Source organism: Emydura macquarii, unplaced genomic scaffold (assembly GCF_026122565.2).
Source record: "Emydura macquarii macquarii isolate MOO-44397 ecotype Brisbane River unplaced genomic scaffold, CSIRO-AGI_Emac_v2 contig_2422, whole genome shotgun sequence".
Classification (NCBI taxonomy): domain Eukaryota; kingdom Metazoa; phylum Chordata; order Testudines; family Chelidae; genus Emydura; species Emydura macquarii.
The window spans coordinates 38,054,255-38,072,540 of NW_027132559.1; the positions used below are offsets into that span (position 1 = coordinate 38,054,255).

At 40.6% G+C, this 18,286-nt stretch overlaps 1 protein-coding gene across 1 annotated transcript in view; it reads left to right on the forward strand.

The window, feature by feature from the left end:
* The window catches only part of LOC137162252 (macrophage mannose receptor 1-like), a 108,925-nt gene that overhangs the window by 35,015 nt on the left and 55,624 nt on the right, over positions 1-18,286 (forward strand). Inside the window, exons 18-26 of the mRNA XM_067561855.1 lie at positions 172-314; positions 3,252-3,366; positions 6,860-7,041; positions 7,676-7,778; positions 9,772-10,001; positions 13,080-13,245; positions 13,652-13,801; positions 15,124-15,240; positions 16,811-16,978. Of these exons, the coding sequence (XP_067417956.1) occupies positions 172-314; positions 3,252-3,366; positions 6,860-7,041; positions 7,676-7,778; positions 9,772-10,001; positions 13,080-13,245; positions 13,652-13,801; positions 15,124-15,240; positions 16,811-16,978 (1,374 nt within the window). The remainder of the gene's footprint in view (positions 1-171; positions 315-3,251; positions 3,367-6,859; positions 7,042-7,675; positions 7,779-9,771; positions 10,002-13,079; positions 13,246-13,651; positions 13,802-15,123; positions 15,241-16,810; positions 16,979-18,286) is intronic.

Below are 18,286 nucleotides of genomic sequence, written 5' to 3' on the forward strand. Positions count from 1 at the left end.
TCTTAGGCCACTCTCCTTGTGGGAGTGGGGGTGGGAAGAGGACAAACGTTAAGGAATGAGTTCTGTTGTGGGCAGGGGTTTAACTGACAATGTCAGAGGCTCACCATTCTGAGGGTGATACTGCAAATGTCAGTCTCAGAAAGTGATTTTCTGTATTTAACTTATTTCCAGGCTTTTGGAATGACATAAACTGTGGTATTCAAAATGCCTTTATCTGTGAAAGGCACAACCGTTCCACTCACTCAGGATTTGCTCCAACAGCACCTTCTCCTCTGGGAGGATGTCCTGAAACCTGGTTTTTGTTTAATAATAAGGTACAGTAACCAACATCTACAGTATTGGTGAGGGAAATTAAAATATAGAGCAAATGAATTATTATTTTTTCTTATAAATCATTCTGTACAGCTTCGACACGTATTAATGAAAGCTGCATTCTGACTGGCTGGCTGGGCCATTTTGGTGATGTCATTCTCATATTTAAATCGCTAACAAATTAATTTGGGAGTTTTGAGAACCTTTAACAGAGGACTGACTTTTGTATCTGTTAGTAGGCTCTAAAACACAGTTATCCATCCTTTTTCTGCAATTTGTGTTTGTTTTAGACAACTTTAATAAATGAAAATACCAGCTGTTCTAGTGAGCAGAAAGTGTAAACAATTTTCTGAATGAGAGTGAACTGGAAAAAAAATGCATTAGGTCCCACTTTAAATAATAGCAGGACATTTTCACATTGTCATCTTAAATATGAGCAAACTGAATAACTCAGTCAAAAGGAAAACAAATATTAAAATCTTTTGGGGAAAATACTACATTGTTCTCTTGCTGTGCTAAGTGGAAATATACATGACCACAAGTACATGGAAATAAGGAACTAGTCCCTTTATGTAAGGTCAGGAAAAGACGGAAGTAGCCAGTTTCATTAACAAAAATATACGTCTCCAGTCAGTCATCACTCAGCCAAATCAGGGAGATAATTTTTATATCAGCATTACATGAAAAGAGTCAGCTCTTCCTGTTAAATATATATGCACTTAATGAAAAACTGTCTTCTCATTTTACGTCTAACTGGGTCACTGCCCAAACTATCCTTGACACCAACTGAATGGGGAGATTTAATGGGTCACCAAACTTTACAAAAGATTGATTACCCAAAGGGTCCGAGCCTCAACAGGTGTAAATTGATACACTTCAAAGCAGATATGCTGGTTTACACCAGCTGAAATTTTTGCCCTAAAGGCTCTAACATGCTAATGAGAGGGCGAGAGGTGACAGAGATTGGGGAAGGCAGACATGCCAAAGGTTCCGTACACAAAGTTTGCTCCAGAGCAGACCACTTTCTCATCCCTAAAGCAAACCCACTAGAGATACTCAAATGGAAAATCCTCTGCTTATTTCTCTTAAACCATTCTTCTGTTCTTCTGCCACTCCATGCAGTCCTTAGACCAAAATGTTTTCAAGCAACAAACAGAATTCATAAATATTCAATCAAAGTGACTTGAATTTGGCTAAAATTCAGAAAAAGGATGAAGAAGATAATGTGTTCCCTGAAAAAACACAGTAGCTGTTTCCTTTGAACTGAATGCAAAGTCCTTGTTTACACTTGTGGCAGTGGCACGTGTAGGGTACGTGTAGCTACATACCACAGTGAAAAGCAGGCTACATCCACATTGCAGTATGTAGCTCCATGTGGCAGCGAAAGAGTCTGGCAGTGGGGAGGCATCTGGGAAAGGCTTTGACAAGATGGAGGCAGGAGGGAAAGACTCCGGCAGCAAGGAGCTGCTGGAGCCTTTCCCCATTGTCTCATCCCTGGTAAAGCCTTTGACTGCTGTTGGAGTCTTTCTCTGTGGCAGGGAGGCAGAGGGACACTACACTGCTTAAAAAAAAAACACCCCAAAAACTCACAGTGTAGATGTGGGGGGCACTGCTTTGGTGAGTAGAGAGCTGTGTAGGGTATATGCCATAAGGTTCTGGTGTGTCTTTACTCATGTAAGCAGTGCCTCATTGTCTACACTGCTATTTATACCCATGCTGGGGGGCATGCAGAATCTGCTTTCTACACATCGCCATGAGTGTAGACATAGCCAGAATAGCAGCTGCTTCCAGCAGACTGCACATTCCTAGACCTTTAAAGGTTAAATACACATACAAGAAAACCGTATTTTACATAATAATAAATACCTAATTCTTATATAGCAGTTTTCTTCAGTCAATCTCAAAGCGCTTTACAAAGGAAGTTAATATCATTATCCCCCTTTGTACAGGCCGGGAAACTAAGAGAGGTGAAATGACTTGCCCATGCTCAGTTAGCAGGCTGGTAGCAGAGCCAGGAATAGAACATAGGTTTCCTAAATCCCAGTCCCTATCCATTAGGCCACAGCTCCCACCTAATTGATCAACAGCAACCACCGAGGTGCTGCCAAAACAGGCATGGATTGAACCCGGTCTGCATTATATTGTTCAGTTCCATCTCTCCTGTATACATTGATTATTAAATTTCATCTTATCCTAAAATTATTGCCCAGTCTCACTAATGAACCTGGACCAGACATCATTAATCCAGTTAGATCAGGCTTGGACACTCATGGAGAATTAACCCCTTCTACCATACCACTGAAATCAATAGCCTTTGTCAAGAGACCATCTAAATCATAAGTTCTTCTCCAACACCCATCTTGGATGGCTTGTTGACATGGAAGTACTGCACACACTATCAGCTGCACCCATAGGCGTGCGTAGGGGGTGTGCCCAGTGTGCCCAGGCACACCCTAATGCAGGGGTGTCAAACATATGGCCCGTGGGCTGAATCCAGCCCGCGAACCTTTTACAGCGAGATGGCCCACGGCGCTGATGCTGGAGGGTAGAGCTGCTGCCAAAAGACTGGAGGGTGCGCGATTTCTCGCACACAGCGTGCGGCCGCCGAAAAAGAAGAAGCTGCAAGATTTTGCGTCGGAGACTAGGACGCATTGAGAATTCCGCCGTTGGGTAATTCAAATGTGGCCAGCCGGTGGAATGGAGTTTGAAACCCCTGATAAAGATGAAAATGAAAATTCCCTGGGTGCACACCCTAATGAAATGTGCTGCGCACGCCTATGGCTGCACCCCTTTATATTTGTCTGGCAGCACTAGTATTAAAAACATTCCCCCACCCCTTGTGCTCAGTATGCGCGGGTAGGAGTGGGTCAAATCTCATGGTTTACACTCTCTTTGACACTTTAAAGTAAAATGTCTCTCTAATCCATTTCCTTCCACAGTGTTATAAAATATTTGGCTCCAGTGAAGAAGAGAGACTGACTTGGCATGCTGCAAGAAGCACCTGCATAAAGTTAGGAGGAAACCTGGCTTCTATACATAATGAACAAGTGCAAGGTATAATATCTGGACTCTCTGGTACTAAATGAGGTATCAACCCATTTCTAACAATCATAAACGTAGGTTAAAGCTTTAATTTTGAGGCTGCTACATTGAAGTATGCTGCCTTTGCCAGTAAATCATTTATATATAAGAATAAATTAAAAGTACTTTGAGAAAAATATATCATACCTCGCTAAATTAAAGTTCTATACTAGCATGAATCACTATAGTACTTGAGTGCCTTCTGGAACACACTATGCATAGGATCAGGGCCAGATCTGTGGGCCCAAGCAATATTGAACTTTGTACATAGTAGGCCTACACAGGACAATAGAAACCATGTCAAAGAAAGGAGGATGGCAGAAATTGAAGAAGGCCAAGAAAGGCGGCAAAGACGAGATATGGTGCTGAAAGATACTCCTTCTCTCCTAATGTTTTTTTCTCCTACTAAGGCTGGTGGTGAGGAAGTCCAGGTGAGTACCAATCCAACTGAATCTGCTGCGCCTGATGAAAAGAAGCAGCTTCCTGTGACTTCTTTAGTTGCAGTCTCACTGCACTCCTCTGAAGACTTTCTCAGTGATAGTCATACAAAAATATCCCTCTCCAATGATCCAGCCAAGTGGGACATGAATTCTCAAGATCTCATGGCATATCGGACTGAGAAGGGCCCACAGAAATGCCAGAATCTAGATGCTGACTTTTCATTGACAAAGCGAGAGTACACCAATCAGAATTGTTATCTGATCAAATCAATGTTTGAATATGTGAAGCCTAACAAACAGATTGGCAAGCAAGAAAGGCTCGTCTAGTCGCCTTCTAAGAAGAAAGTACTGTTTTTATTGCCACCTGTTCTCTGATACCAAAAAGTGGGGAATGTTCTGCGAAGACTTCAATGATTGGAAGAATACTGCATACATTACCAATCAGGCAATGAGTGAGAGCATACATTGTCAGTTAGCAGTTACTATGCCTGAAAAAAAGTTAGTGGCGGAATTGATACCCAAATGGAAAACCAGTTTTTGGAAGTTCGTGCTTATTGTAAGAACGTCATTAGATAATTCTTAGAGATTCACTACCAAAGGGATGTTCGGAGCCCAAATCACTTTCAAGGACATGATGGAGTGCCAATGCTGAAGCTGTGAATGCAGTTGTTCTGAGATAACCCAACATCCTTGAAGCACTAGAGAGCATCACGGATGATGAATCTCAAAAATCAGCAACAAGAAAAGATGTGAAGATCCTGAGTGATGCGATGCACACTTTGGAAACTGATATTTTGTGTGAGGTCTGGAATGATATAATTTAGCCATTCAGCAGGTGCACTCTAAGCTTGCAAAGTGCTCAAATTGGCCTTTCCACTATTGTAAACCTAATGAGGAGTCTTGGAACTGTTCTTCAACAAATACAGGATAGGTTTGATGGATATGAAATTCAAGAGGCTTCAAGGACTGCTAAAGATGAGTATAAGTCAGCCAAATGCTGCAAAAACAGAAGACATTCAACAATGCAATTGCCCACTCCTTCAGTGACAAGGAGACATTCAGAGTTAATACCTTCATCACAGTCATCAACAGACTGAAGAGTTCATTAGAACATAGGATCGAGGTTTATGAAAATATTGACAAAACCTTTAGTGTACTGACAAATTTTTCCACCTAACATTTCAAATTCTGAAGTCAGTGTAGGTATCTAAAATCTGTGTCAGAAGTATCCAGATCTCCCAGTAGATTTTACAAAATAATTTCTTCAATTCGTTGAATTCACATCACTCCCAGATATAGGGAGAAAAGATGATGAAAACAAATCTATTTGGATTCAGTGATAACTTGGTACATCCAATGTGATGGAATGTTTCCCAAATGTTGAAACTGCATTGCAGCTGTATTTGTCACTAAAGATCACTAACGGAGCGGAGAACATTACTTCTCTCTTCTAACCAGGGTAAAAAATGTCCTCCGATCTACCATGACTCAAAAGCATCTCAGTGCTTTGTCCCTTTTGAGCATTGAGAATGAAATTGTCAGTCTTTGAATTATGATGACATCATTCATGAGTTTCCCATTGCTAAAGCTAGGGAAAAAAAATTGTTTGAAGAATTGAGCGCAGTGAGAGTAGAATAAACTAGTTAATTTTACATAAATAAATAATATGTAACTATATGTTGTGACAGGGTCAGACCGGATGGCTACCAGAGAGTGCTAGAAGGCTGATATATCAACCCCAGGATCAGTAAATCCCTTTTCCCCTGGTAGTTGAGCAGGGGCTACTCCTGATTAATTAATACACATGGAGCCAGTCAAGGCCTCACCCAGGATTTGTTAAAAAGCCTCCCCTCCAGAGAAAGGGTGTGGCTGGAGTTGTGGGAGTGAGGCAAGCTACCAGAGAGTGTTTGAGCAGGCAAGACGCTGTGAAGAGCCAGGAGGGTTTAGGAGAAGGATCAGAACGCTGGCAGGAGAGGACTCTGCAGGCACAAAGACTGGGGGAGGGAAAAACCCTTCCTGAAGAGGGCAAAGGACCTTTCCCAGGCTTGGAAGCGTAAGGGGATGATTGAACTGCACATTTGGTTTGGGCACTACCATACCTGTGGGGCTGTCAGAGGTCAAGAACCTTCCCTGGCAAGGAGGCCAGGAAAGGCCCATGTCCAAGCAGGGTACGGACATTAAGTCAAGGGGCACGGGAACTAACCCAGGGAAGCTAGCAGCTTTCTTGAAGCCACGACGTGAGGCTGCTGCTTGTAGGGTCCCTGGGTTGGGGCCTGGAGTTGAGGGTAGAAAAGGCCCCCCCATCCTCCACCGGCTATTGTTTGGAGGGACAAGAACCCCACTGAAGAGGCAAGGGCCTAAGAGAACCAGAGGCAGGACTGGGAGCCAGCAGGGATCAGCCATCTTAGAGCGGCTGCATTACCCTCACTCACCACTAGAGGATGGAAGAAACACTAAGGTGTGAAGCAATTTCTGGACCTACTGCTAGAAGGAAGCATTGGACCCACCGAGGTAGATGAAGAGCTTTGTCACACTGTATGTAAATAAATGTTTGATGACTTCATAATTTTTTTGCAATATGTAATTAAGTCCTTCCCTCCCATTAGCCTTAGGCCTCTCATAACTTTAATCCGGCCCTGCATAGGGTACTGAAAAGCAGTTCCTAGAAGGGATACAACTTACCTGTATTGTGGCTGTACTATTATTGTATCTTCTCCCTGAGTTGTGGTTAAACTTTTTATACTGAAAACCTTCATTTGTATTTTTCTTAATTGAATCATCTTATCTCTTTTAAGTTACTATTTGTGTAACAGACATTCCTTTCAATCTCCCCATCAGACACTAATCTAGAGTTATAAAATGTGGCATTTACAAGTTTTTTTAATTCAGTACTTGAGCTGTATTATTTATTTATTTATTTATTTACTTATTTTACCATGGTCCAAGTTTTGGACATGCTGGTGTCTTCAGAGATTGGAGAAAGGCAAACCCTTCTTGTAAAACATATACTTCTGGGTTTTTTGCAGCCTTCCTCACCTTCCATTTAAAGGATATCATGGCTGAAACATGGATTGGATTGAATGATATTAACAATGAAGATCGTTACTTTTGGACAGATGGCAGTTTATTTGACTATGCAAAGTGGGCCACGGGTTTCCCATTTAGAGATCGTTACATACGTATTGACTGGACATTTATTACTCAGGAGGTAAACAGAAAAAATATGTCTAAACCACCAGAGCTTGGGGAGCAGAATCAAATTTATGCAAACAATTCAACTTGTTTCTCATTTAGGACTCTTTCATTCAATGCAAACGTCCACTGCAGCAGGAGGTGGTACTGCAAGGGGAGGGTTCAGGTTCTTTACATTGTGTCCATGTACTAGTAGTTGTGACTACAAATCTTTTTTTGCAGAAATCCAGAACTATAGTTGCATGGGGCTTTAATAGTTACATTTATTGCAAATGCTCAGTGTGGCCCAGGATGTTTTTTTAAACTTTGTGTTACTGTCTCTTACACTAGAGTATGTATGGTAACAGCATAACAGTCTGGCTGCATTCTAAGGGATTTCCAGCACTTGACAAATGCTCTTGTATCAATCAAATGCAAGTCCTGAAGTGCATTTTTGCTTTTAAGAAAATTCTTATATTTAACCCAATTCCTCCAAAATTGTAAATACTTGTTTCCTTTTCTTAAAAAAGTCATTTTATTTACAATAAGCCACAGAATAAAAAATTAGAGTGGAAAAAGACTTATTGGGCCTGATTATTAATAAGTAACCTCTATTTTTTGCCAGAATTTTTTTTTCAGCTTTTACTAATTCATGCATCCTTTGTCCCTAGACTGACTGTATTGCAATGATGAAGAGATTGGAAGGAGAGGAAGGGAACTGGGGAAACAATGATTGCCAACAGAACAAGAGCTATATATGCCAGATGGACAGCAGTGAGTTTCATTTAATCAGCCTTCTAAGTTGAAGCACATTTAATAACCCATCTGAGTTCTAGAGTTCCTTGTTTACACAGATTTACTGTGACTGCTTGTACCTCAAGCATCTGGCGCCAAGAAGCTGCATCTTCTGTTACAGCCCACATATTCTAGATGGAATAGCTGTCATGGACAAAGGACTGCACCGGCATCCTAATTTATGACCCTGAGTTGGGGGTGTGGATTTCCCTTTCAGCTCATCTGCATTTCACCCACAGAGTATGGAGACTGTGGTTTTACTCACAATTTGAGTGAAAGGTGAAAAGGTTATTATTTCAATTTTCCCATTTATAAGTTGTGGCCAAGATTTTCAGAAGTGACTAATATCTTTGGGTGCCTGAATTTTGGGTGTCCGTCTTGAGACCCCCTCAAAAGGATCTGATTTTTAGAGGTCTGGTGGTCAGCACATTCTGAAAATCAGAACCTTTTAAGAGGTGTCAGGTTGAACACCCTAAAATTAAAAAACTTAAAATCACTTTTGAAAATCTTGTCCTGGGAAAATATTAGAGTTTGTGCCAAAGCGCTGAACTATAATAAAAACTAATAAGTAACTACTGATTTCATAATATTTGAACTGACATGCCATTGGTCATGGCATTGTTGGGTTGATTTGCTGCAATTAGAAGAGAAATTGCTGCAGTTTAATTGGCACTTCATGGGAAGGTAAAATGTCTGGCCTTAAAGTCTATGACTCTATGTATACTGCTCTGCAAAACTCTACTTCTGTATCTCATGTCTGCAGCTGTGTTTTCTAGTCTTGCATCTCTCACGAGCAGAGATGTTCATTTGTACATCATTTTGTTGCGGTTTTGTAAGTGCTTATTTAATTATATAAGAACAAAAAAAAAAAAAGTGCATATCCCAGCCGTTACATGCCCTGGCTAATATTTAAAAAACACAAGTCCAACAGTAACTTCCATAATATAAGATATAACTAATAAAATCATGCCCTTAAAAAATCCTAAACAGAGAAAAAATGTCTACTGGGGATTAGGTTAAGGACACTATAGCAGGTTATACTACTTATCCAGGTCTGCGGGATATAGTTTGACTGGCATTACCCAGGTAGGGCCAAAGTTCACAACCTAATTTTCTTCCTATATCCGCAGAGGAGGAAGTGACTGGAGAATAAATGCATCCAAAGCTCATTTATGCTTCTAAAGCCCAAAGGAAGAGAGAGGGTGTGGCTAGCTGTGGGTAAATGCTGGTCTCAGCTTGATAGCTGACTGAATGCCACAGATGGGACTACTGGAAGAAGAGAAATTTGGGTCAGATCGTTTGCTCCCATGGCCATTGGGGATTCCCTTTACATAGGGGAATCTGTGGCTGGCATAACACATTCCCCAGTTGCTGCTAAAACTGGGTAAGCACAAATGCAGCAGCTTTAAGCCATTTTTTGCCCTACCCCTTCAAACCCTACACTGAGCACAGTTCAGCCAAGGTCTTTGTGTCTTATTTCTGCGTACATACCGTCAGAGCAAGAAATCTGATTTGGTTTTCTGTTTGTACCCCAAATTTTTTCGATAGGATTAAACTCTGGAAAGGGAAGAATGAGTATTTAGTTGTTGTTTTTGATTGTCCATTTAGAATGCAATTTACCCCACCCCTATGTACTCATCTTTTGAGGATTTATGTGGTGTCTGTGTGGGGTGAATTTAAGAGCTGGTTAGGGGGGAAATCCACCCTGTGACAAGCACCAGCTCATTTTCACTTGTGACCAAAACTAGGCTTCATAGTTCTAGATTTGAGCAGCAAACATGATTCAGTGTCCCACTATTCATCAAAATACATTGTTTATATTTCTTTGGGTTGTAAATTAGGAATGATTTTCACTTGTGCTTGTGCTGTCCCACTTAATTTTTGTAATACTGCATTTATTTGTGGCACAATGGTACAACTAACCAGGCATGCAAAAATTTTCATAGCTTTTTTTTTTTTTTTTAAACAACAGACCCTGAATTATTTCATTCCCCCACAATTCCAGCCTCAGACTTTATTCGTTACGGTAACAGTAGTTATTCAATCATCCGTTCCAAAATGAACTGGGAAGAGGCACGAAACAACTGCAAGGAAAAATCTTTAGAACTTGCCAGCATTTTGGATCACTATAGTTCTTTATTCCTGTGGTTACACATGTTGCAATTTGGAGAGCCTGTGTGGATTGGTCTCAACAGCAATGTGGTAAGAACACCAAACCGAGATGGGGTTTGAATAGTATGCTGGCTCTCCCAATAGAGCTTGAACTTTCCTTTATATTTTGACTTCATCCATTTTTATAGGGCTTTGATAGGTCTCAAGCTGAGCATCAGGTTGTGTAGGAATCCCTAACCCTTCTATGACATCATCCTTCAAAAGTATCCTGAAATGTAGCTAGAGTAGCAGGGAAGCCATGGCAAGAGAAACAAGTAGTGAGTGGAGAAGGGGAGCAATGGAAATGTGGTGAGGAAAGCTGATCAGCAGTTGGAGGAGGAGTTGAGGAAATTGGGGTGGAATGGTAAAGACAGGGAATACTGTAGCAAGTGAAAGAAGAATGTTCTTTTCTGTTTCTGAGGAAACTGCTATTTAATAGATATTGCAAAAGCCTCCCTCTTTCCTTGATGGTTTATCCCAGGGGTTGTGGCTGTGGTGGGTGCAAATTCTGCTGTACAGAGGGCAAAGAGACACAATTACTGTAGATTAGCAAAGTATATAGTGCCTGTGGAACTTTTTTCTTCTCTTTGAGTTTCTGTCTGCTGCAGTTTTTTTCAGTAACAGAGTTTGGAGTGTTATGGGTGGAAGCTTCTGTATCCTTAATTAAAACTTGGGTTTACTTAGCTTGGGGATATGTAGATAGTAGCCGTGGTCAGACGTATTACAGTATGTTTCTTGGTGTGGAATCAGTCATGATTCCATAAAATAGTTAGGTTTAGGGTAATAGTCCCAAATAAACTGCATAGTTCAGATCCCTCGATAGTGATAATTATCATTAACCAATGGATTACTGTATGTGTGGAATCATAATTGTGACTCTTCACTGAGAAATATAACATCAAAGCAAGGCTGCAATTCAAGTGTCCCTATAATAAATATTGTGTGGTGTTTCTGAATACATGATCCAACACTGCTAGTTCTGATGACAATGTAACTTGTTGCTGAGCTAACACATTGACATGTCTGTAATGGTGTTTCTATCTCCCAGACATAGTTGCCTCTGTTTTATTCACTAAACCCTTTTGACCTCACCAGGGCTAACAAGTTCCTTACACTGATGATGCAGGACTGAAAAGGGAGAATGGGAGACTTCCTCCCTTTCTCACTGGAGTGGAAATCCTTCATTTGAGGCCCCTAAAAAGAGAATCCAACACTGGGTCTCCAGCCCACACCAATTCTGTATTGACTAGACCTTTTCCTTCTTGCTTCATCCTTCTCTGGGATCCTTCAAAATTCTATCTCTAAAATAACTTTTCTAGTGTCTCCTCTCCAGACTTTGCATTTCCCTCACTCTCTTGATCAAAGTCAGTTCTCTGTAGGCACCTCCTGCTCCCTGCTTCCTCTCAGTGCACCTCTTAAGTCAAATCTTCCCAGGTCCCTGAGGTGAGAGGCACCACCCAGGTTTTGCCTCTGCCTGGATGCCCTCTAACTAAATCATATATAGTCTTGGTAGTCATATGGCTTCTCTTGGTCATATGACCCATCTTGGGGAACCATATCTCCCAACATACTATTCCTTAAGGGACCGAGCCCCAGTAACACTCAGGCAACCTCACCTTTCCTTTAAAGGACTACACTCTATTACAATGTGTAAGCAAGATCTGAATGAACTCTCCCCAAACATGTAGTGATGAGCTTGGAGAAAAGACTTCAGGAGCACACCATGCTTGCATAAACATAGCTTCTCTGCCTAGGTACATAGCAGATGGAGCTGCTTTACCAAAATGATCAATTTTGGCTGGTTCTGAGTTACAAATCACTCTAGTATTTGAATGTAGTGATGTGTTGTTATCCATACTGTATAAGTAACGGGCCGCAGAACTGTGCTTAGCATGCCCTGATTGAGGGGGTCACCCTAAACTGAACCTCAGTTACTAAGCAGGGGGCAAGAGTTGCAAATACCGATGAGAGTGAGTGGGGACAGATGTTTCTACCTGGTGGTGTGGACTCTGCCAAAAGAATCCTAGACACCATTTGACCTGCCCCTCTCCAGCATTTAAAGACAGAGCTGATTAGATTCAATTAAGAATCCTTGTTTCTGGTTGGTGATTCCTGGAGCTGACATCACTGCTGAGCAGGTCTAAGGGCTAAGTCTTAGACTTTGCATGGGACAGTGTTGCAGCAAAAAAAACCCACAGAAACTGAACTGGCAGTCACGTTCCCCACTACCTGCTGAAATCACTAAAAGTGAGGTTAAGTGGTGGAACCTCAGAATGTGATGTTGCAGAGATTGACGACAGAGAGTTGGTGGTGGTGGTGGTGGTTAGGAGATGGTAGTGGCAGTAGATAGACATCAGGAGGCATCAGTGACAGTGAAACAGTGGCGGCTGTGAGCCAGTTGCAGAGGCTGCAGCAGGAGAAGCATTGCTCAACACCCACCCCTCAGGGGTAGGAGGTGAACCTGTGAATGCACCTCTGAACTCTGGGCCTTCGCTAACCAAGAACCGCCAACTGTGAGTGGGGTGCAGCAGAGGGAAAAGGGAGTGCTGTGTTAAAGGATATTTGTTTGTTGGACTTTCGCACCACAAGGGGAGAAACTGAGACAAAGGACACTGCCCAACACACTGGGGGTTGGAGTTTGCCTATTTTCACATGCTTTTGAATTGTGATTGTGGTGTTTTCCCAAATTAATGTTGGGTCCCCTTTGCCTTTTTAATACAAGTTTTCTCACAAGCACAGACTCAGTGCTTGTGAGTGGGGACGTATTGCCTCTTTGAGGTGCCTTGGATTTAATTTTCCCAGATTACTGGGTGGGGTCTTGAGCCAGTTCTATATTGGGCTGTTAACAGAAACCCCTAGATACTGAACCTGGCCCTTGTTGCTGCCGACTCCACCTGGCGGAAGGATTACACATGTATAAGGCATGCTGTTCTACACCACCTGAGACCTCTCAGTACTAATTTGAAAGGGGTTATAATAGCAATGGCATATGTGTGTTTCCTGCAAAAATAGGGTGCATATATCATCAGGAGTTATGTATGAATCCCCTGATCTGGAAAAGGAGGCTTACGTGTACCATGTTTGTGTCTATGAGCTACCATTTGTTAATTCAGTTTGTTTTGCTTTTAGACTGATGGCTTTTACAAATGGACTGATAACAGGAGAATCAAGTACTCTAACTGGGCTAGGAGGGAACCAAAAGAGAAAATAGCCTGTGTCTATCTAGACCTTGATGGAACCTGGAAGACAGCATCCTGTGATGAAAATTACTTTTCTGTCTGTAAACAGTCTGATGGTAAGCAATTGAATGTAACAGTTTGGGTTTGGTGCCCTGGAATTTGTTTATATTATATTATATTATATTATATTTATTTAAAAATCAGAACAAAACAAACTTTCAAAAACTCTAAATTTCCCATGGGATTGAAATTCTAAATTTTGCTCAGCTCTAGTGATGATGAAGATTCTGATTTATATAGATTATCTTGTGCTGATAATCTGTGATTGGGAGCATCTGTTACTTGGTATTGTTATTGAGCTAGTAGTAGCTACTTATAGTAAAAGCATTTAAGTAACTTTTAAGAACCCTATTTTTTTCCCCAAAATGTATTGATTTTAAACTAAATAGGTGAAATCCTGGCCCCATTGAAGTCAATAGCAAAATTCCCATTGACTTTGGTTTCTTAACTGCTTCTTAACAGTTATAGCACCTACTGATCCTCCACAACTCCCAGGAAAATGTCCTAAATCAAGAAACCAGATATCTTGGGTTCCTTTCCATGGCCATTGCTATGTCTTTAATGCCCATAGGACCAGCTGGGCTGAATCCTCTACTGAATGCATTCGATTAGGTGAGTGTCCTCTTTTATTAAGAGGTCAGACTTTAATGTTCACATAAAATTCACATTTAAAAATCCTTAATTGTATTACTAATATGGTAAAACCTTTGCATGATAAAACAAAGAATTTTAACATTTCATTTACTTTTCATTTACCATTAATGCTGTTTGCTTGCTTTTTGCATTTCACTTACCTTAGACAATGAAACTAAGCTGATCAGTTTCCCTGGTCATTTATAGTCATATCTGCTGTTTGATTCTAATGCATGCATGTACTGGTACAATGCTCTTATATTTGAGTTTCTATCATCACATTTCATAATTATTTTTTAAAATCATAAATTGAACCCTCAGTTTTTGGCTTAAAGCATTTGACAGTGTCCTTACAAATTTAGAAATAGGAGCACCAAAAAAAAAAAAAATACCCTTCCTAAACTGTGGTTATGTCATAGTATCTATCAACAGGTGGGACATAGTTCAAAAGTGGGTGGCACCCACTGCCTGAAAGCTGCAAAATCCCTCCTCCGTAGGACCCACCAGTAACCTAGGGAGGCAAAGAAAGAAGCAGCTCTCTCCTTCTCTCTTCCTGATGCTGTTGCCTTTGCCCTGCTCCTTCCCCTCACTATACCACCAAACCAATCCAAGAGCAGCTCCTGATCCCCCCTCACCACTCCATTTCAAGATAGAGCATGCAATGTTTCAAGGGCTCGTGGAACCAGCTATGTAACATCTTGGAGCAGAGCTTCCCAACATCCAGAGCTGCGGGCTATGTAGGCAAGGGTAAGGAAAAAGGAGGGAGAAGTTACCCTAGCCTAAGGGAATGAGCTCCTTCATCCCTAGTCCTCATCAGGGCCCTCTTCACCCCAACTTTTTGGGGTCTCCAGCCCACAAAATTCCCCAAAAAATCAGGCCATAAACCAAATCCCATAACCATTAGCTGCAAAATATTGTGGACTTTAGTGAGTTCCACAATGTTTTGTCTCATTTGCCAAAAAAGAATGACAACCATGTGTATATGCTGTCTATAAATATACATTTCTCCAATAGCCTCAAAATAATGCTCTGTTAGTATGATGTAACCTAAAGTTTTCAAATTATGTTTGCAGTGAAATCCACGCGTCTTTACTTTGGATTGTATCACTTCGGATCCACACTGTTCCCGCCTTACAGTCTTACAACCTGCTGTTCTCTCTAGTCATACACCCACTTACACCTTATTAAGTTACCCACTGGCAGGGGCTTTTCTTACAGATCCTCCTACTGTATCAAAAGCCATAACCTGTGACTGGTTTCTATGACAGGATATGGCTTATTTGTTTCCTAATGTTTTGCAGGTGCTACTTTGGTTTCAGTAGAAGATTTAGCTGAAGCCAAATTTCTAGCAGACACTATAGAGCCACATAAAAGAGAGACAAGTGGGTTTTGGACAGGAATATATAGAAACGTTGATGGTAATTATTTTAATTTTGATATTTAATTAAACATATTCTGTGTTCAATACACTGAAAGCTGATTAAAATATGTCATAACTTATCAGTCTGTAATGCACAGAAAACAGAAATTCATCTGAAAAGATGACTACGTAGTTACAAAAAATGAATTAGACCTATGAGATCTTACTTTGAAAATCTTACTTGGAGGTATTGGTTTCATCTAACAAGGGTACGTCCCGTGAAATATTATAAAAGAGACACTTCTGATTTTTTGGTTTGGTTTCAGTTTTAGGGCCCAAGCATATAATAGGATCCAAATGAGAGGACCCTTATGCCTGCCTGGAGACCTAAGGAATTTCATAGCCCTGTACTTATTATCTACATTTTGTAACAAGTGTGTGAAAAGCGTAAAGGGATAGATTCTCATACATCTCCTGAGAGGCACAACACAGTAGGTGCAGCTCATACGAAGAGGAGACGAAGGTGCCTTTTTGCTGCCCATATACTTGATTGTTGTGGGAGCCAAAATGGCCCCTTGCCTAAATTAGAGCTGCCCATGAGGCTGCTCTAATGTATAGCAGTCTCTCACAGTTGCCTATGGACTGCACTGCAGCCCAAAATTCACATAGCACCAAGCGCTATGACATGCCCTCTCCCATCCCTTTGAATATCCCCTTATTCTCCCATCACTACCTCCAGCATGCCCACTACTGCCAGCCTGCAAGGGGACAGCATATCACATCTTGCATCAGCCTTACACTGCTTCTGTACCAGGGGAATTTTCCTCTTCCTGTTGCAGCTCCTTTACAGCCCCTTTACACCTCACTTGAGTGGTATGCAAGGGCCAGAGCCAGGGCCAGATTTGGTCCCAAAGACACTTATCTTTCTGTCCTGACCTGTAGCCTGTGTTCAGAGTGCAATGAGCACCTAGCTAGAGGATGTCTTTTTTTCATAGCTGATGACTAGTTAATCAGTACCAAATATAAGGAGTTGTACTCAGCTGTAAGGAAAGAATTAGACTTGCGGTTACCAGGAAAACAGGGTTCTGGTGAACAAAGAAAGAGAATGTTGGAATGGAAGGGAGCAAAACTAGCCCAAGTCTGATGTCAGCCCGAAGACTTCTCCACCACTTAATATTTCCAGTATCGTTAAGATCTTTTAGCAGCTATGACCAAAATTTTCAAAACCAGGTTACCTAAACTGAAGTATGTAAGAACTTCAGCAAAATAGGCTTGCTTTTCAGTGGGAGTTGCCTGAATATGATTTTAGGTACTTAAATAAAAGTAGGGTAATTTTGTGGAGTCAGGTGCCTAATACCCAAGTTTGAAACTTTTGTCCCATCTACCTGGAAAATGTAATTCTCCATATCTATGAATCATAATTTGCAAAGATAAATACATTATTTCCTTTGGAAAAGAATAAACGGAAGTAAACATCTATTTATATGTCATGAAATAACCATCAGGAAGATTTTTATTTTTTAATTTTCTTTTTAGAAACTAAGAAATTATAAATTAAGACTGAAACATATTAACCAAGATCGTTTACAGTGAGTTATAACTACTCTTTTAATTAATTTTGTCATTAGGGCAGTGGTTATGGCTAGACAAAACTGCAGTAGGTTTTGTCAATTGGAATGAAGGACAGCCTTCAAGTAATGAGCTTGAGTACTGTGTGGAAATGTCTACATCATCAGGATACTGGAATACCATTCCCTGCTCTTCCAAAAAAGGTTCCATTTGTAAGAAACCAAAGAGTAAGTGATATGTTTAATTGTATGATTTGATGTTTATGGTTTTATTTTAGTAGTAATACCACCATACATATACTACAAAATACATACTGTTGTGCTGTTTGAAATACATTGTGTTCACATTTCTCCTTGTTGTTTGTGTTTACAACTTAAAGCCAAAAATGTCTGAACATTCACATAAGGTAAATACCACAGATTAAAGGCCCTATTCACAAATATCAGGTGTGAATATAATCTAGAGCCATTTTTTTTGCGTTTGACACTAAAATATCAAAAACCAGAGCTCATGCTACATAAGTCTGTCCATACTTAGAGTGCCAGGATACTATTTGCTCTAACATACTGGGGTGGTAAGTGTGAGAGGAAATCAAAATTTAAGAAAGAGCACATAACAAAATGTATATGAGATTTTTTAAAATATTCTACATTTTACAAAGTTTAATGGGCCAGCTGATTATCCAGCCCCAATTTTTGTGCAAATCTAATGTATGCCTCATATGGCTTACCCAAAACTAACTGCATGGAACTTCAATGGCTTTCCTTCCACTTACTGCTGTAGATGTCCCAATATCTTATTTGTTATTACCTAATATCAGCGACAAGTGCATAGACACCTCAGTAATACCAAGATTTTGGTACTCTCCATGGTGTATTGTATACGGTTTCAGACATTCCCACATAATTGCACTCTGTGAGCATAGACAGAAGAATGTTCAAGCAATAACTCAGGATGTTACTGAACTTGAAAATTCTTTAAACATTTCTGTGATTTTTTTTTCTTTCCTTTTCTAACCTGCTTTAATTTTTTTACTTTCGGAGAACAAGAACTGCATTTCAGTGATTTTCTTTTCTTCCTCTTATCGTGTGAAGATACATGATGTACTGTGTTCCGGAAAAGAAGTAGAGGGGAAACAATGAGGCCAATTCCGGTTAAGCAATTACTAAACTGGATCTTCATTCAGAACACAAATGGAAACCTTTTAAAAGCTCAAAAAAGTGCATTGGTTAGCATTTATTTTATTTCTGTGCAATTCAGCACCATCTGCCTCTGTCAGAAAGCAGATGTATCAAAATACCATGAGCTATGCTACTCTTGTATTTCTGACTCAATTCAAACAGTAAGTACTAGAAATATGACACACAAGCTTGTTTTCCTGCCCAATTTTGCAACCCACACGGGTTGGTATAAGTTCTAAAGTTTGCAAGGTTCACCTATTATTAGTCTCTTCCCTTAAGAGGATGAGATTGCATCACATCGCAGCTTTTTGTGCAGATGGTAGCATAAGGGTCTTCTAGATGAGTTGAGTGCCT